Source organism: Diprion similis, chromosome 3 (genome assembly GCF_021155765.1).
Source record: "Diprion similis isolate iyDipSimi1 chromosome 3, iyDipSimi1.1, whole genome shotgun sequence".
Taxonomy (NCBI): domain Eukaryota; kingdom Metazoa; phylum Arthropoda; class Insecta; order Hymenoptera; family Diprionidae; genus Diprion; species Diprion similis.
Window position 1 is genome coordinate 15,776,871 of NC_060107.1, and position 25,872 is coordinate 15,802,742.

Sequence of the window (25,872 nt, forward strand, 5' to 3'; positions counted from 1 at the left end):
GATAGATCTATTTTACGACAGTGTTTTCGGATCATTCGCAAAATTTCAAAAAATGATAGCTTCCTCTTAAAACAGATATCGCTAGCACCGTTTGCATCGTTATTTTGGGTGGACAAACGCCCAAAATAAATCTTATTAATCACAGAATTTATTTCGAACTGACTGAATAATTGAGCATTGTCATTAAAAGCTTCTAACCAGTATCGAAATAATTAAATATTGTCATTAGTACCCCAGAACCATTGTCAACTTGGTATGCAGAGTGCCATTGTTCCTAGCTTGATAAATGCTGCGTTTTAAAATGCTCAACATGAACGCAAAGTCGTTTCATTTCTCCCTATTATCAACATGTCCTGAACATAAATTGGTAATGGAATAGTCAGAACACGACGTTGTACCAATTTCTTCATCATGCCTGGTATGTAGGTGCTGTGAAATTCCCACCTATAAATTAGAATTAATCATACTGAATACGTAATGTTCTGAAAAACTTACTTCCATGAGAATTTTACTCTGAGCCTGTTACAGGCAAACAGAAAATTTTCAAAATGACGGGTCGTGAATACCTACCAAGTAGATAAAGTTCAAACTCTTTTGTCTTGAGGAACACATTAAGCCTCTATTTTTCCAATGGTTTACACAAAATGCTTTTTACCATTTTAACGTTAAACGAAACTTAGAAGTTTCATATAAGATGATGGCTCTGCCATACATAAATTATGGATTGGAAATTAAAAATGTGATGTACTCTGAAATGTTGTTTACTCACTTGCAAATTCCAGATTCTCCCTCCATTTCAGGAACTAATTCTGGACAGTCCCATGTTTCAGAAGCAATATTAACAGCCAGCATCTCGGTTTTCGGCGGCTCAGTCCCAAAACATTTATCTATAAATTCCCCTCTTTGTTTAGATTCAGTAAAGTCTATTCCTGTGCTTCTGCAAGAGTAATTAATAAGCTTGATCAATTGTAGAAAATTACTTTCATAAACTGATAGAAATTTCTACGACTCGACTAAGAATCTGAATTTAGCAAAATGTGACAGTACAACAACTGATTTAAAAAATCTCTCTATGTTCTATTAATTTCTATAAATTTTGTAGAAGTATCTCAATTTTTATGTAAAAATGATTTTAACTGTTTCCTGGAAATTTATAGTTTCTCTTATAAATCCAGCCGTTTTTTATGATCAGATAATATAAAAAAATAATAATTTAGCAACTCCAGAACAGATATTCTTTTAGGTTCACTGTACAAAATCAAGTTTAAATAAAGAAATATGAATTTTCTCCAGAGATCTACTTACATCTCTAACTCGATTTGGTCAGAAATAGTCAGACAAAAGAAAACTCAGAATTTTTAAGGTTATCAATATAAAAAGAAGTTCTAAAAAAAACAAGTTATTTTCAAAAAAATCTTTTTGTCAGAACTATTCGAAAAAACAATATATTTCTGAGAATCTTTTTTACCAAGGAAGTCTGTTCATCATGCGAATGATCGTAAAATTGAAGTAGAATCAACAGTAGATCTCACCGAACTACAGGCTGCAGGCCTGGATACACAGGAGGCCCAGATACATGTTCATTGTTTATCGCTCCTTGCTGTTTAGCCCTGAGCAGCTTTATGAGCGATTTCAATTCTCTACCAGACAGTTTGCTAGGCTTTGTGTTGGTGTAACCCAAACCTTGCGCCATAGCCATTAAATAATCTTTCCCTAAATTTTTCTTCCCACTAAAGAAATATTTCTCCCCTTTACAAAGGGCAAAATATAAAGTTTCGCCTTTTTTGACTCGTCGAGTTGTAGATTGGTTGCTTGATCGTAGCGTCAAGAAAGTTATCCCGTTATGTGACGTAATTTGCACTTCCATTTTTTGGATACTTCTCAAAAATGCTTTCGCAACTCTGTCTCGTATTTCGCTGTCTGATTGAGAACCAGACGTTGTCATTGTCTCGCCACGTAATTCGTGGCATGTCCAAATTCTGTGATTCGAATGCCGACTCACCTCTGTGAAAACAATTGAAACCAGGCAAGTTAATCATCAGATACTTCCATAGCTTTTGATACTTTTGTCATTTATTTTCAACACTTTACCTATCACTTCTAGGATTGATAGTCGATCTCTCAAGTCATTGTTTCCAATTCTTGCAGCCTACAAGAAAATATGCACATAAATTATCATTTTAAAGGTTCAGAAATACTGATATAAGAATTTAGGGACATTAAAAATTCAAAATTCAATTCCTATAATATTCATATTTACTGTTATAATTTGTTCGATGATGCTAATAGATGCACGAGTTGTAAAATTTTGATGATGCTCCATCAACAACGACCTTAAATTGTTCCACGTCAATTCAGGGAAAATGGGTAGCACTGCTAATTCCAATTCTTCAAACTTAAATCGTGCAATCACTCGTTGCAGCTGAAGACGCACGTTCTGCGAAGCTACAAATCAGAACCAATTATAATTCATTAATATTCTCTTATGAAATAAACACCAACTGCGCACCAATTATGAATAAAAATTTCAACTAGTATCGAACTAAAGTTAACCTTACTTACTCTGCGACATTTCTTTTAGCTAATTACTTATTTTCTGCGAAATATCAAGCACAACACTTTAAAATACGCACAAACAGACATCAAGTAACACTCAAAAGATCAGGAACACCAGTTTTGTTTATTTATGTCAACCGGCTTACTGACGGAAGACCGTTATACAAAATTAGACATAGAAGGCCAAAATCAACTCACGAACAGTAAAACTGTATTGTTATTCCTAGACCCTCGTCGTATTCATCATCCCTAGTTAAATTCTTAATTAGGGAATTATATAATTTTATCCAAATTCATCAATATCCATTGGGATCAATATGGCATATGCTCAAGCACCCATGACGTCACGATAAATTTGATACGAACGTTTAGTAGTCCGCTGTTTGGCTGGAAAGCCCAAAAAACCAGACCGAAAAATAAACTGCGGGGTTTTTCCCCAGATCTAAAAAATTCCCCAGATCTGTTGAATTTCTCTTCTCTCTTTCTCCACTGGTCGCTGCACTGAACATAGGCCTGCGCCCGTTCCATTTCATAGGTATTGGAAAATGTTCTCGTCAAAGATGACGTCAGAGGCTGGTTCTCGGCGCCATTTTATTACTATGTAACCTAAGTTCTTAATTTTAATCGATGCAAATCGTAATTATTGGGATTTCAAATTACTCATGTCACATAAATTAATGAAGCGTAATCAATAATATACCTGTTCTACCATCCACACGCTGAAAAATACTGTCAACGGTTAGATGTCAGCCTGGTTGCATAAGTTACATTTTTTTCCACCAGACGACGCACGGCCAAATGATAATCCCAATAGTAGAGTTCAGGTGAGCAGACACAGTCATTGCACAGATTTTTAAAGCACCAATGAATATTATCATCACGCGACGTTTTCTCCTTATTGCGAGCAGTAAGAATTCCCTAGGAAAAAAATAGGTATAACCGAGCGACAATCCAGCAGAGTGGCATAGACAGAAAACAGTTCTGAGCGAATATCGGAACTAGGTGGATTTCGTTAGCAGGTGGATTGTGCCGAACTCTCGTACCGACTGAACCGAATAACCGAACTGTCAGAGTGTCAGTCAGTCACTCCCCTGACGTCGTTAACGTCGCACGTGTAGTATTTATGATCCGTCCGGAGAACGCGCTACGTATACGTAAATAATATCCATCCAAACGACAGAGAAATTTAAATGTTCAAATTGGATACATTTAATGAATGTACGCGTGTAGACAAAATCCTAATTGAAGTGATAAGTTAATTATTAATCGTGTGTAACTGGTTATTCTAACGAGGAAAAAACGCTCGTTATTTTAATACCTGCCTGCCTGGACAGAACGCCGTTGCCAGATACGTAGTATTTTTTTTTTTTTTTTTCTTTTTCTATACTTGTCTAATTTCGATATAAATATTCATTGCGAACATGAATACAGGCGAAAGGTGAACAGTGGATGCCGTATACCGGAACGCAGTAAGTGTTTAACTTTTGAAGTAGTAAAACGTGTGTGTTATTCCAGTTTTCAATTACCAGTTAAAAAAATCGTAATGCCATAAGATAGCAGAGTGTTGGTGTACCGCAGTGCGCTCACCGCATTTTCACATATACATGTATGTGATAGACGTAATGTATTGGGCGCATGCTGGATGGATACGGACTTTCAGGCAATTTTAGCGCACGTCTGGTGTGTGCAAGTGACGTAAACCAGACGTTATTATATATTTTGATATCGATACCGGACGCTTGCGAAAAAGCCAAAGCGTAACTGTGTACGATATTCCTTCCCACATCATTACAAGTGTCTTTTTCGTGTGCCGACACACACTTTTTTCCCCCGTAATCAGCGGAGTGACGTAATACGTTCTACGCTTAGAAGGTGCGATTCTCTCTGCGCGTTATTTGAAATTTATTTTATTCGACGTCACATGATATCATTCACTCGGGAATAATCATTTTTAACAGTCATTATAATGATACGTATGTATTTCAGTTAGTTGATTGACCTCGATTCATTGACACGATGACACATGCGTATTATGCGTTATACTGTGTGTTTTACACACTTGCTTATTATAGTCAATAAAGCTATCAAAGTTATAACAGCGCTCCTGTCAATGTGCGCTGTTTACGTTCAAAATATTGATTAATCATTATCTCGAAAGGGTGTGAATATCCCGTGAATTTATTCGCATTCAAATATATACACGTATATTGGCTATTATATATTCTTTCATTTTCGTGTGCCGAAATTGGTTTTTTCCGTCAGAAGAGTAATAAGCTGGTCATATAAGTACTTTGTCGATATAAGTTTGTACACATATCGACAGAAAAAAAATTACCACTCGATTTCAACCCTGAAATCTATAGACGAAATTGTTTGAACAAGCTCGCAGAAGACGCGATTAGTAGCAACTGATTATTCTGTATGAAATGGATGCATTGACTAATTTATTGAATCCGACATAAATATTCCGCAAGCCAAAAATTACGTCAATAACGGTAAAAAATATCTAACACTTTGCAATTTTGGAATTATTTACACAGAGATTTTCGTTTAAAGCGGGTGTTTTGAAAACTTATGTCAAAAAGATGTCCAAATGACCGAATTGAACCGCGAAAAATTCAAAATGTTTAAATTTTATTGAGGTCGAAATGGCGCCTAACCGGTTCTAAAACATTCATTATTATTGACATAATTTTCAATTCAGCAATATTGACGTTGAATTTTGGTGATTGTGTAATTTATTTTTCTTTCGATTTTACCGATATTATTTTTTCTAGGTTACGCGTTATCTAAGTAAAGTTATCCAACCAATACGTGATTGCCTATTTTTTACAGTTACATTCAATATTGAAGCTTCGTTTTTCTGTGTTTGCACAGCTGATTCCTCTCCATTATAGAAAATGAGGCTCAATGTTCGGCAAATAACAGACAATAGTTATAATTTTGAATTTCGAATATGGTGGTGAATTTATAAATTTCGTGTATATATGATATATATCAAGTCTCAAGGTCATGGATTCTACTGAAACCTGTTGGGTATATATTTAGATAATCGATCTTCTCACATTGAATCTGTGAGCTCTTGGTATTGAAACTTGATCAGAGGCCGACGAGAATGAATATTTGACGTAAAAATACAGAAGAATATTTCATTTCTTACCGCATTTTACTCATCCAATTACTATAGCTGTATGAATAATTGTAACCGGAGTGAAGAGAAGCCTATTAGATGAAATTACATATCACAAGCTCTATATTTGAGGTCAAGGAAAAGACCCCGGAAGTTTGAGGAGAATCAATGATCCGGAGGCCTGATACTCGCCTTGTTAACTTTATTTTTCACATTGCATGGATAGAATTCTGGAATTTGTCCTAACGCAAAGCTTGTATGATGCATAATTCAGTCGTACGATGAATACACAATTATCCGATACTGCTACTGTGTATTTAAAGTCGATACGACGTACAAATGACTGGTCATATTCTGCTTGTCATTACTCAATTCTCTAGTAGTTATTATTGCTAACTACCACGTTATGCATGATTTAAAACATTACGTGCAATAATTATTCACATCAGTGGATCGAATTGAATGTATTTGCATCTCCGATCTGTAGTTGTTAAATTGAAATAACAGCAAAAATGTATGTATGTATGTATATATGTTTGTTTTTGTTATATTGCAGTAATAAAAAAATGAGTTCACAACCAATCATGGTGCCTGGTGGAGAACGTCGTACACAATCTGAATCTTATTCTGTCTCAGTAGGAAATCCTTCTGAGCCATTCAAAACTATGACCCCACCTAACGTCAGTCGTTCGCTTAGCAGTCGTGAGTATTATACGTGCGATTTAAACAGTAATTGGTGGTATTCTATGTTGTCTGTGAGAAAAATGTTGTCGCCGTCTTGTTTCATCTACCTTCATCTAGCTGTTACATCAATTCCTATCTTCACACGCATGGATAGAAATTCAACGGTTGAGAAAGTAATTTCTATTAAGAGTTTAAGTCGAATTTCATACTATTTGCGTCATTTAATACAACAAAAAAGTTATTTGACTCTGAAGATTTCGAACTACCAGTTAAACAAATATTCTGGATTTTTTTTTTTCAATGATCGGTACGCATTTTTTTACAGTTTTTGTTACATCGTATAACAATACTTCCAGTGCTTGATACTATAGCTAAACTTCTTATGAAGCAAATTCAATGCAAGTTTTGTCATAGATATCGGACACTAAATTGAAAATATATCTGGCTTCGCGTGCCTTTTGAATGTTTCATCTGCAAATCGTATTTCGTTTTCGATAAGTAGATGCACGGTGTATTGATTAATGTTACATGAAATGTTTGTGTATTTATACAAGTGATAGATTGTTGTCGTTAAACGTCTCATCACACATAAAATATGACAGGATTCTGAAGGCCAATTGCAATCGGCACTCCTTAGTGGAAAAATGTTTCTACATATTTCTAAAGAATTGTGCCTGAAAAACTTTCACATTCAAACCCTTTCGGATATGATACAAGATTTTATAAATATTTTTTGGTTTCCAATAAAGAAATCGAAATTCGATAACAAGAATCATTCGATTCAATAATAAAAAATTATTTGAATATAAACTAAAAAATATCGATTGATAATGAAAATATATCTGAGATTGCAGAGGAGAATTTTACAAGAAAATTTCTCGAGCATTACAAAAACTTTGCGATTTACCTGAAAATTTTGTAAAACCCTGTGCCAATATCTGAAATTTTTTTAAATGTTTCAACCTTGTAAAAATACTTAGAATTTATTGAAAATTGAGCAGCGATATGAGTAGTTTAATTCGTAGCAATCGATATTACTAGTGATTTCAAAGGCTACATTAACCTGCTTCAAATTTTGCGTCTCCAAAATCTTTCAGATTAAATGTGCAGAATTGACAGCCAAATTTATTTACTTACAACATTACAGTTGCTTATAATTCTTAACCATCGCTCCAACAACCCTTTGAGAAACACATTTCTCCCAATAATTGCTTTTTCACTGAGAAATTTTGTTCGGATATTTATTCATAAGCAATTGGAGAATTCATTATGAATTATTTTAATATGAGAGAAGATTTGTATAATTTCCTATATATTTGAAAAAGAGTTCATTGCTGTTGGCAGATGAAGTTGTTTTCAAAGTCACTGTGACAAAGTAAAAATAATTCGAATTGAATGGATAAAATTGAAAGAATTCAAAATTCAAACGTTACTACGGATTTGATCAATGTTTTAGGATGAGGCCTGAATAGTTTATTTATCGTGTGTCTTTCTGTACTTATTTCCATCTGATTTAAAAAAATTTACTATTGTATTTTAAATCATATTTCTGTAATTTTTTGTCACATAAAAGCAGGAAGCTTAGCGCAAAAATTTATTGTCGATTCGAATTCATCGATTTGCTTTTTTCTTCGTACAATATATAGTTTCAAACACTTGTCTCACATATATGTATATAAACATGTGTATCAAGGTGTTACGACTGAAAGCAAAATTTTGTTTTTTACTTCCACCTGAGAAACTTGTTATAGAAAAACATCCACCTCGAAGAATTTCAGTTTTAAAATTTCTCTTTTTAAAGTCTTCTTTTCCAATTGTTGCTACTCATTGTCAGTTACATTTAATGATTTGGGGTCAATACTGGAAGCATTTTGTAGAGTACTCAAATCTCTAAAGAAGCGTACAGTAAAGAAAATTTGTATCTCAAACGATGCAAAGTTATAAGCCTTGAAATGAAATTTTATGTAAAAATTCATCATAAACGTCTTTGGTCGCTACACTATTGACTTTACCGTAAAGATTTGAGTGAAAAATTGATAGGAAATTCAATTGAAACTGCAACTTGCCAACGTTATTTAAATGTCAAGATTTTATATTTCAGGACCAACTTTTTATAATTAATAGCAATTGATAAGTATTCTCGGCGAGGACTTTTTTTCTCAACGTGTACAAGTTTTTCAGGTTGGAACTAAAAATAAAAATGTTTTTTCCAATCGAAACGACTCAATTACATTAGGGCGGTCCTTACGAAGATGATTTTTGAATTTCGACTGTCCCGACCCCTAAATCGATCTCCAAATAGTTCTAAAATAATGTCTTGATTTCTCCATTTAATCCTTTTCAAAGGAACACTAAATCCACCAAAAGGATTTTCATGAAATTTCATACAGGATCGTTTATTGGGTCCCTGATTGCAAATGTGGACTCGAAATTTTCCCAGATTCGTAATCAACAAACCAAGAAAACTACCCAGATTAAATTTCATCGAAATCCATTTAGTAGATATGTTGTTCCCTTGAAAAGGATCAAGTGAGGAAATCAATCCTCTGCCGATACGGATTAGAGTTGAGATAAGAATCTGAAAAATTGAATTATTTTTTAATTATTTGGAGTCGATTTAAGGGTCGCGACTGTCGAAATTCAAAAATGACTTTTCTAAGAATCATCCTAATGAGCATATATATTTTCTATGGTATGTTATGTGTGTTACTATATTTGGCTGAAAGCTTTTAGTAGAATTGGGTAGTTCCTGAACAAACATTACTTTTTCTAACTTTTTTTTTCTTCAAGATATTTTAGTGCAATACGATATGGACCATGCGATTACACTGAATCCCGAGCTCTAGCCAATCTCACGTTAAATTGTGGAATATCGAACGAAGTTCATTGTCTCCAAACTTTGTCTACAGAATAATATGAAAATCGCTCATTGGAAAAGGTACTAATCACCTCTTGTCACATAAAATGAGGTCCGCATATGGTCTATATAAATTTTTATTCTCGTTTTTTAGCACTCCTAATCACTTTGAATTGGGTATTCTTAAACCTTGCATGGATTTAGATTTGCACTAATCACATTTTTCACATTTAATGCATGATTACACTAAATGATTAGATTCTATTACTACATTCTTAGTGGGAAGCTTTCTTTGCTCATCGTATTTCTTTATTTCTTTCGACGAAACAGTTTTAGCGACGGAACACTTGGCTAGAGATATTTTTGTACAACTAATATTACAACTGTTAATCCTTGAATCTGTAGACCGTGCGAAATATTTCGAGAATAGAAATTCAAATAGGTTCTTTCGCTAATTCTGCAACGGTTTTCTTGCTTACGATTCAACTTTGGACGATTTTTATAGCTCAAATGGTGGTTAAACTTAGAGAAGAATTAAACAGGTGTATGCACCTTCATACTTATGATAGTGCGGAATTTTTGTCCAACCGAATGACTCATAAAGACCTTAATAATTAAAGTCACCCAAGCTGCGAAGCTGAGAAAAATACAAAATAAAGTCGAACAATTTTTCGATTTCAGTCTTCCAGGTATCGAACTGTTCAGAATACGTATCTTTATCAAATGAACAGAGGATTTTTAATGCGATGAAAATTGAATTTTCGTTATTTCTACTGATTTCTCTATCATAATAAGGAACTGTATGATTTGCGTGTACATTGGTTATTAAATTTGCATGTGTATTTGAAGAAATGCTTCTCCAAATTGATGTTTAGGGTGTTGTAATATTTTCAATCGGCTAAGGTGGTTTTACTGATCGTTATAGTAAGCGCTCAATGAACTTGGGAAAAAATCTGCCGTCGATAATACTATGTACATAATTGATAGAGGTGCTTGGTGCTGTATAATTATGTTAGATGCTTTTCAATTAGAGTTAAAATCGTGCAAAACAATTACGTTGCGCTTTTGATGGTAAAGGCATATGCGTCAAGAAGAGTACCGCAGAGTCGAAGCGTTTAATTGTTAAACATGTGTGTTATAAGTTGTTTGAAAAAAAATTTAACGACATCTATAGCACCTTTTTCTAACTGTGATTTAAGGCTTAGAAAAAAACTTGACATCAATGAAATAGTCAGTCAGATTCCAGTTTTCTTATGAATATAGTACCTTTACAGCCATTCTACAGCGTGTTTTCTTCTCTTGGTCGTTACACGATCTTCTTTTGCAATTAAAACGGTGAGCATTATTTGAAATTAACGTGCGAAGACATAAAGAGTATAAAATACGACGTTTCAATTGAAGTAGGAGAATTATTGACGGTAGAATGATTAGGGTGACGTCATTTTTACAAGGACCAGCAAGATAACTTGGGTTTATTAAAATTGAATCATAGCAGCCGGAGATGATAGACAACCTCGACAAAGCAGTGTTCAAGCTGGATCAACACCACTGCCGAAACTACCGTCATTAGAATCACTCTCTACAAGTACAGTTATTTCTACTTGTGCTCCAGCATCCTCAACAGGTAATATTTATACAAAAACTTATAAAAAAAAAAAAAAAAAATCTTCGCAGTACTTTGGTGATAAAAATTCTCAGAAAACTGTCATAATATTTTTTTTTCAAAATTTATTAGGTGTACTGTATTTATTTCCCAAAAGGTTTAAGTCATTCTAATAATTTCGGTTTTCATGAAATTCTAGAGAATTTCTAGAAAGAATTCAGCACTTTTTCGAACTTATCGAAATTTATCAGATATTTCCAGTATTCTTATAAATTTTTTTCTAGTCATGACAATTAAATTTAATTTCTTATTGCCAAGGCGCCAAACAAATGGCGTGATAGTAGATAAATGAATATTTTATCTGTTACGTATACTTTGAGACGGTTTCCACTTTCTCATTGACCACTATTTGTGCTTAACTTCTAGGTCAAATTCCTATTAGCACCTGCTTCGAACATCCTTCAACTATTTGTAACTGGTACTGAGCGTGTCAATATCTGCTGTACATAGTAGAAACGATCATCATTCGGTATGCTTGTGGATGATCAAAGTCACCAGCAATTATCAACACCGCCTGTTCAAATTTATATCAGCTGAATTATCCACATATCTCTTGTTCGTTTCTTTCTCTTCTTGTGTTTACTCCATCGTCGAAGAATTATATCAGTTTCAGAGATTATTAAAACAAAACTTCACCTTCGCATATTCGTAGTTTATGTAAATTGAGTAATGGAAGATAATTTTGAATGTACTTATTGTCTTGTCTTTAATAAAATACAATTTGTCAGACTATTGAGAAACCAGTTCTAACAAGATCAGTCTGGTTTGAAAATCAGAATTCTGGCTCAAATGGCGAAGCTGATAGCCATGATGAAAACAATGATCAAATCAATTTATAGACAACATGTTTAAGATCACACCTAGTGTTTGAACAAAAGTGAACAATATTCTGTCTAACCGTCATTGAATCACACTCGTCTTTAGTCTTCTCAATTGGTCTGCTCTAAATTATCATCGACGAATCTTTTCATGTTTTTGTTTCTCACTTGTTATTTTACAAACTTGTATGGCGGCGTTTCATCAATTCTTTAACAAAACTGAAAATTTTTCTTTAATCATGTGTGTAATTGACCAGTAAGTAATAATAATGATAATACAAAAAAAATTTATCCACAAAAGCTATGAATATTGTATATTCATTTATTTTCGCACCTAATGGTCATGTATGGCTTGTGTAATTTAAAATTTGCACGGTCAAACGTTAAATTTGTAATTTTAAAGTCGATCGAAATGGCCTAGCTTCTCACCTTTGTTCTGTCTGTATTGATTGAAACTACTCGGTTAAATGATAGATGCCTTCGGTATTCATCCATACATACATATATATGTATGTGTGTCTGTCTGTCCTGTCTGTGTGAGTGTGTGTGTGCTTTAACTCAAACCCTGCAGGTGACCTCTGACTCAGCATAAAATGTTTTATTTTTTATCCCCTGTATAAATGATTTATTCAAATATTCTGTCGTTAACAATGAGAATATAAAATTACCTTCTCGATCCATAAATATATGTACATTTTACGCTTTATCAGTGTTTCAAAATCAAACCGTTACCACAGTTTGTTCCCAACAAGGAGTGACTGGAATTGTCAAAATTTGAGTAATACGAGTGACTATATATTTATATGAATGAATTTAAGAAAAGTAAAAAACTCAAGTTCTTGTTTATCACGGATTACCTAACGTAAACAAAAAATGATTGCTCTTTGACCATTTTTTCTATCTCTTTTTCCATATTTTTCACCGGTTTTGAATCTATTCAATTTCTGATTGTGAATGTTTCTTTTTCTTCAAGTCTTGTAAAGAAATTGGGAATGCTACGAGACGTTGAAAAGTGAAAATTGTAACTTTTGTAGAAAATTTGTAAATGAAGAAGCTTACCTCTTACGACTTCTTATTTGAATCCTTGATAGTTTTTGAGAAAATATGCTTTCAATGATCAAAAAACTGCCGCCATTTTGTTGAACTTTCTCAACCCCATTCCAATTCATCAACGAATTTTCAAAGAAGTTGAAAATTATATCCGAATCAGAGAAAAGCTGTGAAAAATAGAGATTATTTTGAAAAAAAATTTTAATCTCAATTGACGACATGCTAAAACTTTGCTATGAGTGAAAAATTTTTTTTTTTCTAATAAACGCCTTTATCAGGTTTAGCCATCATTCAGGCATCGCATCAGCGATAAAAAATTATTTTCAACGAATGTCGAATTCGAGAAAGCGTGAATAATTGAATATTTTCAACTTACGGTCTGTTTTAAGTTCACGTTTACGGAATTCGCATTTTTACTTTTTACCCTACGACGTAAACGTGCAACAATAAACGCAACGATGTATTCTGAAAATGGTTTTCCTCGTTGTAATCATAACGCGGGAAGCAGTTTGATGGACAGCTGATAACAGTTAGAGAATGATTAGATATTGTATCTCTTATAATACATTTAAAAGCAGTTAGCAGTCCAATATTCTTATTTCCGTAGTGCACAACTTCTTGTTTACCGCTAATGCTCAAATTCTTTATAAACATAAACATAATACAAATTCAAAAATGAAGTTTCCAAAACGTTTCTCAAATGCATTTCACAGCACACCTGATTTGCGCACACCGACAACAAGTAAGATTGTAATAAATGAATACAAAGCTCTCAACCTTCTTAGGCACGACAGTATTTCGTTTTAACTCTATCACGAAAAAAATCCCAATCAAATCATTTTTCATAGACATTTTATTCAATCAAGCGTGAGTCTAATTTTCGGTTTTATACGGAACGGGTCATTTAAACGCGGGCTAACCCGAAAGTTCTGGCCCTCTGATTTTTTTTTTTTTTTTTTTTTTTGTAAAAGTGAGGTCTAAATATTGAGAAATTTTTTTTTGTTCAGTTCGGATAACGAGTTATTTTAATTTGCGCGCCAAATTTTGAAAATTTAATGCTTTTTCGAAGAAAATTCTTTATCCTGACAGGGATTTAATAAGTTTTTGGAGGGGAAAATTAATTTAACGCACTGAAAAACTTTATAAAACTGGTATCGATCAGTAGAAAACTGAAGAAAAAAAAAGCCGCAAGAACTTCCGGGTTACATAGCCCGCGTTCAAACAACCTGCGAAGAAAATCTGGTGTAATGTTGCTTCTGCTGATTTTTGGTTTCAGGGATAACGAACCCCATTCGTTGAATGAAAAGTTGGCAGAAGAGAAAAAATAGTTTAAAAAATTTCCAGCAGTATTATTTGTAACAATGGTTGTGAATATGAAAGAAAAAACATACTTACTACTACGTAATAGAAATGAATCCGAGCAAATTTGAATAACACAAGCTGATTGTAAGATATCAAAAATTTCAGGATAGATTTTATCAATTAGAATATACAAAATGCTTAATCTCTTCTGGTGTTTTTAATGCGATTCGAATGTTTTTGAGTTTATTTTGAACGACAGAAAGATCTCCAAAAATCGCCTTAACAAATGTTTGTAGACAGTTGTCTCCACAGTGAGTAAAAACAGATTTTTGTAACTATGTGACTACAAGTGTTTGGACAAATGACGTAAAGCGTGATGTAAAATTTTTCTAATGTTTTCAGACATTTTGTAGGGATTTAGTCAGAGCGAAAAATAAACACAAGAATAATGAAATTGGATTAAAAGAACACCCAAGTTCAATTAATCCTCTTCTCAATATGTTGATATCTTATTTTGTGTTATTTGAATGTTTTCAGATTCATTATTATCACACAATAAAGATGTTGTTTCATTTGTGGACACTATCAGTGGAGCAAAAAACTTTGCTAGAAATTTTCTGAACAGTTCTTTTCCCATTTTCTAATATTTTATTATGGAAGACTTTTTCATTTGTGCTTAACTTAAACTGCTTCTCAGATATGATGTTCAAAATTTGCTTGTTCCACTTGTCAAGTTTTAAATTCATCCACCAGACAAGCAATACGTTAAAATCCAATAATCGTATCGCACGTATGCAAGAAGCCTTACCTATTCTAAATTTATGGCTTCATTTCTTGGTCATTCAACGGCAATAACACTCATCACAATTGAAATTTCAGGAAAATTAGAGCGCTGCTTTGAATGCTTAAACTGTTTCACTGCTTTTAGGTCCAGCAGCGATGGGTGAAAGCTGTCCAAAGCTGGCTGACAATTCGTCAGAAAAGGTGAGTCGAATCGTGCGTCCAAAAACCCTTTCGATAGCTCAATTATGCATGGATTCCATATTCCAGTCTGGCGAAGCTGGAAAATTGACTCGCAAGGAGTCCTACAAAGCACAGAGGAAAAATTATCGGATGGAGAAAAAAAGAGTCGCCAATGAACTCCTCAGCTCCCTTAAAGATCCGACCGTCGTCGTCATGAGCGACTGGCTCAAGGTCCGTGGCACGCTCAAGAGTTGGACCAAGTTGTGGTGCATTTTGAAACCTGGATTGCTGCTGCTGTACAAGAATCCAAAGATAAAGGTATAGCTTCGTGAAGAAGGATTCGAAAAATTTGAAATAATCGTCTTTACAATTTCTTCAGTCTTGATTCAATTCAGTTGATGATATTTCAAAAAAGAATTAATGGATTTTAATGATTTTGGTCTCAATAGACTCGACTCTTCTCAACTTTGAATTGATTAGATATTGCATCTGGTCGGTTGACTTGTACTTGAAATATTAACCAGGCTAAGCAATTGCTTTTAATACTTTACAGAGTAACAACTGGGTGGGAACCATTCTACTCAACATATGTCAAGTAATAGAGCGACCGAGTAAAAAAGACGGGTTTTGCTTCAAACTGTTCCATCCACTCGAGCAATCGATCTGGGCGCCACGAGGTCCCGAAAAAGAAGCTATTGGTAAATCTAAGTTTGAAATAATGTTCATGGTGTACAGTCATGAGAGAAGTTAGGCAAAGAACTTTTGGGTATTCCGCTTTCAGGTGCTGTAGTCCAGCCTCTGCCCACATCTTATCTGATCTTCAGAGCTCCGTCTCAAGCTGCTGGCAAATGTTGGCTTGATGCATTAGAGCTCTCTCTGCGATGTTCTTCGCTTATTGTTCGCTCTAGTAGCGTTCTTCCTCGATCACCTCAACATGATGCAACAACCACTCATGAAACTCAGTGGAGCGAAGCAGATTACGAAAAACATTTCAATGATCATGGTGAGCTCAACAATCTAACTCCTCGTTTCCTTTGCTTTGGTCAAAATTATTGTTTTAAAATACTTAATTTGTATGAATTTTGAATTTATGTTTCGCATTGATTCTGTAAAATTTGTGTTAATCCTGCGATAGTCAACTGTTTCTTGAAAATTAGGTGTCAAGTGAATACAGAAACTGAAGTTATGTTGGTTATGGATATCAGAATGAAAAGGAACGGAACAAATACATGTCTCACTCACATTCCTGGTGTAAAGTTTTTGATGAGAATCTCTGAAGTCCAATATTTCAGAAAAACGCCATTTACGTTCTGTAAATTACTTTTCAATGGCTGATTAATTATTCGCAGAATACTTCAAAAATTTTCAGAGAATTTATGATTTTCTTTAAAACGCTTATGTCTTCCTTTTTGTTTTGAAATTTACAAGTTTTGCTTCTGACAATATTTAATTTGTTGAAATAATTTTTTTGCATGATTTCATGAGTCTCCGACAGTTCACAAATTACTGTATGAAATTGAACCAAAGTTTGATGACTACATTGAAAATCGCTGTTCACAGAATTGATTAGAGGTTCTCAACAACTTTCACGGGAAATTTCAGGGGCTTGTATAGTATATTATTGAAAAAGGTGTCCACCGGAGATTTTTCAATTTTTTTTACATGACTGACAAGTCAAAATATACCCATTTTACTATGAAATTTCGAATAAAAAGATATAAGTTTGGGTCGTATTATAAACTTTACCCCCTTTTCAAACTTTCATCATGTTCTGAAAATTGAGGGAAAATGAATTAGGATACAAAGTTAGGTGTGACTAAAGCAATATGGCGTCGCTCCAGGCAATCGACTGATCACTTGGGTCACTGTTTTAGCTAAATAATAGGGATATAAAAGGACGGAGAGTTCCGTGCAAATGGTTGCATTTCTCTTTACACAGTTTGTGTAGGTAAAGACTAAAATAAGCATGATACAACAACTTTTAAAATTAAATGTGACAACCTATAGTACAAATTCCGCCACCAGATGGCATCGTTTGATATTTTCAAGACTCGTAGCGTACTAAAGAGAAGAAATGAAATGCCTACCTTCGATCCAACTCTGAGGTAAAGTCACTAACGCTGGCTGTTGTTCGTGCACTGCTGCTCTTCACCGGCAATCTTCAGAACAATTTCTGAGAGCTCCGCTGGTGACTCTACGGGATTATGCTCCTCCCTCACCCAATACACCACAAAGGCGCCTGCTGTCTTGCCCCCAGCCTTTATCTCCCAAAATGCTGCACATTCCAAAAAGTTTATGCCCATCTCCGACGCCGATGTTCCAGCAATTGTACCATGCCGTAGCTTATTGGGAGAAACAGCTGGACGCTAGATCCGCGACTCCTGCCACAGATCCCACTTCAGCGATATCGAGGGATGGCTCAGACACAGCCGAAGGCTTGTCTGCTCCTCCGTCGCCGATTTCTCGATCCAGTCAAATCTCCTTCTCCCGTCGCATGACCATTCCTTCTGTTCACGTCTTAGAGTATGAGACCCGACACGTAGTAAAGCTAGATCCTGTATTCGCTTCACACACAGACCTTGACGATGTCAGCCAGCCGGAGAATGGTGTAGTCGCAGATGCTGAAATCAGCGCCTCTGACAGCGAGTCTGAACCATCTGTCAAGGAGGAAGAACCTGATCAAATTCATGAAACACCTTATTCGGTTGTGGAAAACGAAGTACTTGGATCGGTAAGAGTTATTCACGGCCCATAAACTTTGTTATTTTCATTGCGAAATATTTTTAGCTTCTTTTTGATGGGAGAAAATACACGCTTCACTCACATTTCCTCAACGAATGAGAAATAAGATCATACAAGTACTGCAAGCTACAATACCAAAATGCATGTTCTTAAGAATAAATAGGATATACCGTCTAAATCAAATCTTGAGAAAATAGAAAAAATCGTGTTGAAAAATCTTCAGTAATATTATTTATAACTATAATAGAAAACACGAACAAACAACATCCCTGCCATGTGATAGAAATGAATCCAAGTGAATTTCAAACTCACAGGACAAGATATGAATAATTTCAGAAAATCGTTATCATTAAAATATTCAAAATAATCAAACTCCAGTGCTTTTGGGATCATTTTGCTCACTGACTAGATAACCATTAATTTTCTCAAAGAGGTTGACAAAATTTTACATATTAGCATAATCATCACACATTGATAACGTTTAAATCGTGTTTATCATTGTGGGTTACCATTATACGCACTAATGAGAATGCTGGGGATTTTTCAAATGGTTTTTTCTCTCTTATTTCCTTTTCTTTGAGACTGTACAAGCCATTCATCCTTTTATATGCAATTTTCGACATTTCCACAGGTAATTGGTAAGAAACTGCAGTGAAAAAAAAAAATTTTCTTACCATTCCTTTCTCTAATACAAATATTCTAATCCATTATTTCGCCTCTTGCTTCTTATCATAAAATCATTTCTGAATAAAATCATTTTTCCAAAACAGGCTGGCGAAGTGGTCACAGAATTACAAGATGAACAGAAATCTCTTATTTGGTTCCTGATGAAGCAGGTCAGGCCTGGGATGGACCTTTCTAAAGTTGTGCTGCCGACCTTCATTTTGGAGCCCAGATCATTTCTAGAAAAACTAGCAGACTCCTACTATCACGCTGATCTTTTATCCAAGTAGGTGCATCTTAGATTAAACTGCAAAATCCGAGTCATTGAGTCTTGCGTCACTTTACCGCAGATTCTTTCATCGTTTCAACTTACCCTCAAGTTAGCCATTCATTCTCTTTGCCGCGAATCGTTGAAATTTGTGTAACTTCTTCGTATGTTGGTTAATTGTTTCCACTAGTTGTAAACTATTGCTATTCAATCCTTTCTCTGCTAATCATTGAAAATCTTTTTCCTGATCAGGGCTGTACTCGAGGACGATGCTTTTACACGCATGAAAGGTGTTGTAAAATGGTATTTATCTGGATTTTACAAGAAACCCCAGGGCTTAAAAAAACCCTACAATCCACTGCTAGGAGAGACGTATCGCTGTTATTGGCAGCACCCCAATGGATCGCGAACTTTCTATCTTGCTGAACAGGTATTACCTATAATTGTGACTATTGATTACTAAAAGTAATTATTACTCGAATCATTAACGAATTTGTAATCCTCGTGTAAATTTTTTTTTTCTAAAATGCGATGAAACCCCCTAAAAATTTCACAAATCTTTGCAGAGTGATCAAAAGATTTTATAGAACTTTAGAAAACAACAGTAAACCATAAAATGCAACTTAACAATTACGAAATAAGCAGATTAAATCATTGTTGCTCAAAAATTCTTACCGTGATCTTACTCTGAATTTTATTTCAAACGGGATGTTTATGTAATATTCTGAAACATCAGTCCATTGAGATTTTTCAAAACTTCGGTACGATTTAGCTTTTCAGAAATGTTTTCAACAAAAAAATATTATCTGGAAAACCAGCGATATGTGATGGTAACACTTGATATTAAAGGGCTGATTATACTTGGAAATAATAATGGATAAGATGAAGTGGTTTTTTTCAGCTATCTCATCATCCTCCAATCTCTGGATTCTATGTAACTAATCGCCAAGACGGCTTTACAATTAGTGCTACAATTATTGCCAAGTCTAAATTCTACGGTACGTATGATTGAATGATGGTTGGCTATATTTTTTCATTACTAAAAACGATTCAAAGAAAGTTGAAAATGAATAATTCCAATCGCTGAATGTTTTCAGACAGTTATGAGAAAAGTTCTGTATTATTTTTCAAGAAGTTTTTATTATTCCGATCATGCCTGAGAGATTTCAAGAAGCTCGAAAGAGTTTCTTGAATGAGCTTATATTCTTCCGGAAACTATATTTTCCATTAAAAATCTAAAGAACTCCAACTTTTGGTCTTTCTAACTATTTCTTCCCAAGTCGTGTTAAAGGTAAAAATTGAGACAATTTCAATCGAAAACTCATATTTTTCCGTCACAATGCTGAAAAAAGCCGAGTTCTGATGTGTCTGAGTACTTACCAGTGGCATCGAGTTATAAAAATCAAGAAATAATTTTCCAAAAAATTTTTCAAGTTCTTAAAAAGAGTTGAATTTAATATCTGTAAAGGAATGTTTTGGATGAAACTAGGAATTATGACAACTTTTCATTTAATGTCCCCAGGCAATTCAACATCGGCAGTATTAGATGGTGTGGCAGTATTGACAATGCTACCGAGAGGAGAGGATTACACTATGACTATCCCATATGCTCACTGCAAGGGTATTTTGATGGGAACTTTATCGATGGAGCTGGGTGGAAAGATTAACATCAATTGTGAGAAGACGGGATATCAGACGGAACTGGAATTCAAACTGAAGGTGCATGGAAATTTGTTTCTCCAGATTATTTTCTCAGAATTATCGAGTGTTTCTGTCAAAATCAACGAATCATCAATCTACTATTTCTAAAATTAAAAACTGGTTACCTTATAGCCGTGATCAAATATTCGATAAGCGTGTTTTCTTCTTTCAGCCATTTCTGGGTGGCGCGGAACAGATGAACCAAGTCGTCGGTAGGATTCGACTTGGGAAGGAAACGCTTGCAACCATTTCGGGCTACTGGGATGGACAGATTACCATCACCGACAAACGGACAGGGGTAAACTATTTATAACTTTTCAAATCGACTGTGTAAAGAATTTACCGCAACTTTTAATGAGCAGCTTTTGTGAGGAGAATCGAGAAAGTCGAGGAATTGTATTTTAAGTAGTATCGTAGTATAAAACATTCGAACTGAACCGGTTGTGAAACGCCCTGAATATAAAAATACACAATATCTAGAAATGATTATTTTAATCTCTGAACTCTACTGGAAAACTGTTTCTGAATATTTTTCTTACAAATATCGAGCAAATTCCGATGAATTCGGTATGATTTTCTTCGACTTCATTCTCATTACTCTTACATAATTTGAACACTTTTTGCGATTTGATAAAAGATTTTACAGGAAGCGTTTAGGTTTCTTCAGAACTGAAATCCGGAAATCGAAATTCAAGGTGAATCCTGTGGAAAGATCGAAATTAAGATTCGAACTTCCTTCGAACAAAAATTTCCGATGAAAATCAATTGATAAGGTCGATAATCTGAAGAAATTATGAATCTGATGAATCTGAAGAAATTATGAACTATTGAAAAACTTGATACGGATCTTAAAATTTTTGTGAAACTTTGTCAATATTTTGAGAAATTTCCGCTGAATCTTCAACAAACCTATGAATGTATTCGAATTGCAAAAGTAATCAGAATATCATGAGAAATAATTAGCAACGCAATTAGATTAAAACCAGTAAAAGTGTAAATTTTATCTTACTAATTGCAACTAACTTTTCAGCCGCCAATTGGTGTCTATATGTGATATTTTTCTTCCCAGACGGAGAGCATCTTTTTCAATCCGACAGCAGAGATCCGCAAGAACAGATTGAAGAAATATACCGTACCTTTAGAACAGCAGGGGCGCTGGGAAAGTGAAAATCTGTGGCAAGCCGTCACTCACGCGATTAACAATGATGATCAGGTCGCCGCAACAGAGGCCAAAACTGTTTTGGAAGAAGCTCAACGAGAGCGTGCACGCGAAAGAAAACTACAAGGTCTAGAATGGGTTCCAAAATATTTTGTACAGGTTTGTTAAGCAATGTTTTTACAACATATTCTAATTGCTGATCACTGATTCAGTTTCCTTTGCATTTCCTGAAGAATTATACTTTATGTACCGTTTTGAATTTTTTAAACTTCACTGTAGTGAACAAACTTTTCTGACTTTTTTTTTACAAAATTCTTTAAGATTCTAACAAACTCGGTATAAATCTTATGAACTGTTATTATGAACCTCCTAATTTTCTGCTTTTCAGAGCGAAAAAAAAAAGAATAGTCATTATTAAGAGTCCTGAAAATTTAAAGCTGAGTTTTTACTTAATCTTCACGGTTTGAGGTCTAGAGAATCACTTTCAACCATTTTCAGATGGACGTCTACGCCTGTGTGTGATCAATTCTTTGTCCAACGATATCTTGAAAATGAATAAACCGATTTTTATGATTTTGGTCTGAATTGATGGGATTTTCCTTCGCCGAGAAATGATTAAATTTTGGATATGTTCCGTCCAGCTGTTTTAGAGTTATTTAAATGATTCTGATCACTTTTCACGTAATTCAAAAACTTTCAGAAAGGCTCTAGCCGAATAGGAATTTCAAAAATGCGCCCGAAGATTTTCAGCCGGGAATAGAGGCAAAAGATTCGTCATCCAACGGAACGTTTCGACCAAATCTGAACCTTCGAATCTTCCTATTTATTGCGGACTGTCAAATATTGCGTTTTTTTCATTTTTTCTTCTACCTCATTGAAGCTATCGTATTAAAAAAATATCACAAACGCGGAACTGGTCAGAATATATCAAGAAAAAGTATTTTTTAACCCATCTTGGCGTTAATTCCGAGTAGAGTAATCCCATTTCTTCCGACAGGATATAATCTCAGGCAATTGGATGTACCGTCATGCTGATCTCCGCCCTTGGGATCCCCGAAATGATGTGGTTCAGTACGAGTATGACTACATCGTTCGGACAAAAACAAAGCACAAAACGCCAATAATGCGGACCGGTAGCATCATCTCGGTTGAACCGCAAACTCAGGTACAGCGTTCCCAAAGATCTGCAACCACGTCCTATTCAAAGACGTTATCTATATGCCAGAGAATTTTCTCCAAGAATAAGTAAAGTTGTCTTAACTCAACTTTCCCAATTCCGTCGAATTATCACAGATAATTAATCACCTGCTAGCTTGACGTATAAATTATTATGCTGTACCTGTATAGTAGATTAATTAGCCTGGATGGATTGTAAATGGTGTCAATATATGTAATAAATGTAATCATTCTTCTCGTTCGCGTTAAATTGACTATGTTCTCTTGTTTTCAAACTAAATAACTTATTTTAGTTACATGTATCTTTACAATCTTTCCAGGTAAGTTACACCTTAATCAATCGATTTCTCAAACGCTCTTGAAAATATCCCTGCAAAATTGAATCACCTTCAAACATGGATATTAGGGTGTTTCGATTCAAAACAACATTTTATTCTCTGCTCGCTCCTGAAAACTTGATCTATATAGTATAAGTAAAATCCTCGTGAAAAAATATTTCATAAATCCAATTTCAAAACGTTGGTTTTGGAACTCTAAATTTTTCCGTTTAAATAACATTGAAAAGATAGAATTTTTTGGAAATCGTTACGAATCGACCACAATCAATACGGACTGATCCTGAAATGATTTTGTAGAGAATTAATATCCTTATAATATTGACTAGAGAATTTTTTTTAAATCAATAGTTTGGTCACTACATTTTTTCATGTATTATAACTTATGAACTACTGATGCTACAAACTTTGCACCAAAGACATTTTTATAGAGAATCGAATTGTCTAGAAATTGTTACTTGAATCTTTCTTATAAAGTCAATGTTTTAGGTATATAAAACCACATAAATTTCCAAATTGTTGACAGCAATGAGTAATTCAAACTTGATAAAATACGAAATTAAAGAAATTGTCCATTAGTAGAAAATTTTATGGAATTTGAAAATCCTGTCTTTCAAGTATTACTTGTGATTGGATCTTTGCTCCGTAGGCACAAATATTCTGCCATTATTTTTATCCTTATTCCAATAAATTTACTTTCCCCTATTTTTTATTCAGACATGATTTAAGTCCAGAGTTAAACCATGTTAAACGAAATCAGATTCGTAAGTTACATTTTGCCATTCTACAATTCTACTTACAATGATAATCAGCTTAAGAAACTAAAATTGCAGATGCCACTGCTGCAAGCCGAATCTAGATCGTCTTTGTCGGTATTGAAGTCTTCAAGAAGGCAATTGACTAACAACATGCCTCTCACTGAAGCGGCCCATGATTCAGGCAGCTCCTCTGCAGAGTTCCATTCTGATTCTAGTCAGTCAGTAGGCAAAAGGCGACGATCTACTGCTAAGTACGCCCATTATTATTTAACAACATTTATAATGAGCTAACATTTGTCCAACAAACAGAGTCGCAGATCAATACGGGAGGGAAGATTTTCCACTGATAATTTTGCTTCATTATTCTAAAATATTTTAGAATTTTTCCTCTGAAACGCATCGATTTAATTTCGTTATTTTTTAATTTCAAGTTACACCCCAGGTAATAGTGAATTTTACTGAAAATAGTTTTTGCATTTTATGATTTTCTGACTTCCGCAATTACTATGAAATTTCACCAAAATTCTTTTACCCATTCTGAGAAGATTCATGAAATATTTCAGAGTTCTTTGGGAAATTTCAAGTAAACTTTCAGAGTTTTCATTCTGTATAAAAAAAAATCATTTTACCATGGTAGTTTGAATTTGAAAAATGATGCGATATAATTAAAATGAATTTAGTCTAGATTATTGAACATTAAAATTCAATGCTTTTTTTATTGCAGAATAATTGACGTTATAAAAGAGATGGATTCGCGATTACTTGATAACGGGGAAAAGCTGAACAGAATTCAGCATATCGTAGAGCAACTAGCTATCAAACAAAGGGAACAAAAGGCAAACGCTTCGGAGACAAGGCCGTTGAGGAATTTGTTGGACACTGGTATTGTAATAGTCGTGATTTTCATCATACAGTATCTTCTGAACTTATGGAACAGCAGATCGTTGGAAACAAAGGAGTGGTGAGTTTGTGGTTTAATATCATTTCAAAATGAATAGTTTACTGACTAAAAAAACTTCATGAAACAATCAGAACTTTTGATTAAAATATTTCGTCTGTAAGTATCATTGTTCGCTCTTACAATTCGAAGTTTTGGGACCATTGAAAAAATATGTTCACAAAGTAATTAGATTAAAATTTTTTTTGCTAAATAATAGAAATTAATATTCAATATCACATTATTAGTTGACTTGAAACAAATAATGAAACGAAAATCGATCCTAGGCTCAGACGACCTAAGATATACACTCAAACTAAACTTCATGTAACAAGTTTTTTAAATGAAAACGAAAAAATGTTCCTTTTTAAAAAAAACCACTCTAATTTCGATGTACCATTTTTACACAGTGACAGATGAGGACCAGCAACGGAGTGATTGCCATTATTAGGTGTTGCATTAAATGCTTGACAAGACAACAGAAGCGTATTCATCTAATCGATACAAGGATGCACTGTATTAAAACTGCTAAAGGTGCATTAAGTTCAAGCAGTAACTGTATCTTCTAATATCCAATTCCGATTACGATTTGAAAAATTTTCGCATCAATATTAAAATCATGATATTGAATTTCAAATATGACAATCATATCGAGCAGAGATGTATTGTTGACATTATTTTGTTCATGTTGAGAAAATCTAAACGATATATCTCAATGATTAAAAATATTAATAGTCGCTTTAATCAGATGCTGATTCTTGAATAAAATTCTACAAATAGCATAATCATGTGCTACTGCTAGTTAATATTACGAATACTTGAATTATGCACGTTTATATCTTAGCAATCGAAAGTTTTCAGGCATAAGTCAAAGATCTACTTTCGTAACTGGCACACTAAGTCAGAATTTATTCTTCTCTTGAGATACTCAATATGATCTGCAACCGTATTTATATCCAGAACAATTGCAAAAGACACGAATTTTCGGATAATTAAAATTTTCCACCGACGCTGAACATTATTGAAGACATCTACTACAAGCTCGAAATAAGCTTATTAGGCACAGTGGAAATACGTTTTATGAAATTCTCACTAGACCTTTTATTCTGA

The 25,872-nt window shown here is 34.2% G+C and overlaps 2 protein-coding genes across 12 annotated transcripts; one reads left to right on the plus strand and one right to left on the minus strand.

The window, feature by feature from the left end:
- Positions 1-39: 39 nt before the first annotated feature.
- On the minus strand, positions 40-2,699 carry LOC124404451. Its single transcript, XM_046878578.1, has 6 exons — positions 2,563-2,699; positions 2,261-2,445; positions 2,092-2,149; positions 1,533-2,004; positions 770-937; positions 40-444 (listed from the first exon to the last, which is right to left on the minus strand). Exons 1-6 carry the CDS (start codon positions 2,570-2,572, stop codon positions 306-308), a joined length of 1,032 nt encoding a protein of 343 aa, XP_046734534.1. The 5' UTR covers positions 2,573-2,699; the 3' UTR covers positions 40-305.
- Positions 2,700-3,615: 916 nt separating this feature from the next.
- Positions 3,616-25,751, plus strand: LOC124404593 (oxysterol-binding protein-related protein 8). Of its 11 annotated transcripts, none has more exons than XM_046878865.1 (18): positions 3,620-4,025; positions 6,243-6,388; positions 10,720-10,851; positions 14,989-15,044; positions 15,111-15,341; positions 15,577-15,721; positions 15,805-16,026; positions 17,189-17,754; positions 18,536-18,714; positions 18,949-19,126; positions 19,598-19,694; positions 20,219-20,415; positions 20,570-20,695; positions 21,467-21,715; positions 22,554-22,721; positions 23,901-24,076; positions 24,550-24,786; positions 25,179-25,751. In XM_046878865.1, coding segments are annotated over exons 1-18 (3,126 nt in total). In that variant the 5' UTR covers positions 3,620-4,005; the 3' UTR covers positions 25,180-25,751. The 11 variants fall into 11 exon arrangements, with proteins under 11 accessions (XP_046734824.1, XP_046734829.1, XP_046734821.1 ...); XM_046878863.1 differs by having other exon boundaries at positions 3,621-4,025; positions 25,173-25,751; XM_046878864.1 differs by having other exon boundaries at positions 3,621-4,025; positions 21,467-21,711; positions 22,550-22,721; positions 25,173-25,751.
- Positions 25,752-25,872: the final 121 nt, after the last annotated feature.

Coding starts and splice junctions, on each gene's coding strand:
- LOC124404451 (XM_046878578.1), bottom strand. Junction 2,150..2,260: donor TCATCGAACAAATTATAACA/GTAAATATGAAT, acceptor ATTTTCTTGTAG/GCTGCAAGAATTGGAAACAA. Junction 2,005..2,091: donor ATCAATCCTAGAAGTGATAG/GTAAAGTGTTGA, acceptor TTGTTTTCACAG/AGGTGAGTCGGCATTCGAAT.
- LOC124404593 (XM_046878863.1), top strand. CDS start 4,006: ATGCCGTATACCGGAACGCA. Junction 15,342..15,576: donor ACAAGAATCCAAAGATAAAG/GTATAGCTTCGT, acceptor AATACTTTACAG/AGTAACAACTGGGTGGGAAC. Junction 18,715..18,948: donor CACGCTGATCTTTTATCCAA/GTAGGTGCATCT, acceptor TTTCCTGATCAG/GGCTGTACTCGAGGACGATG.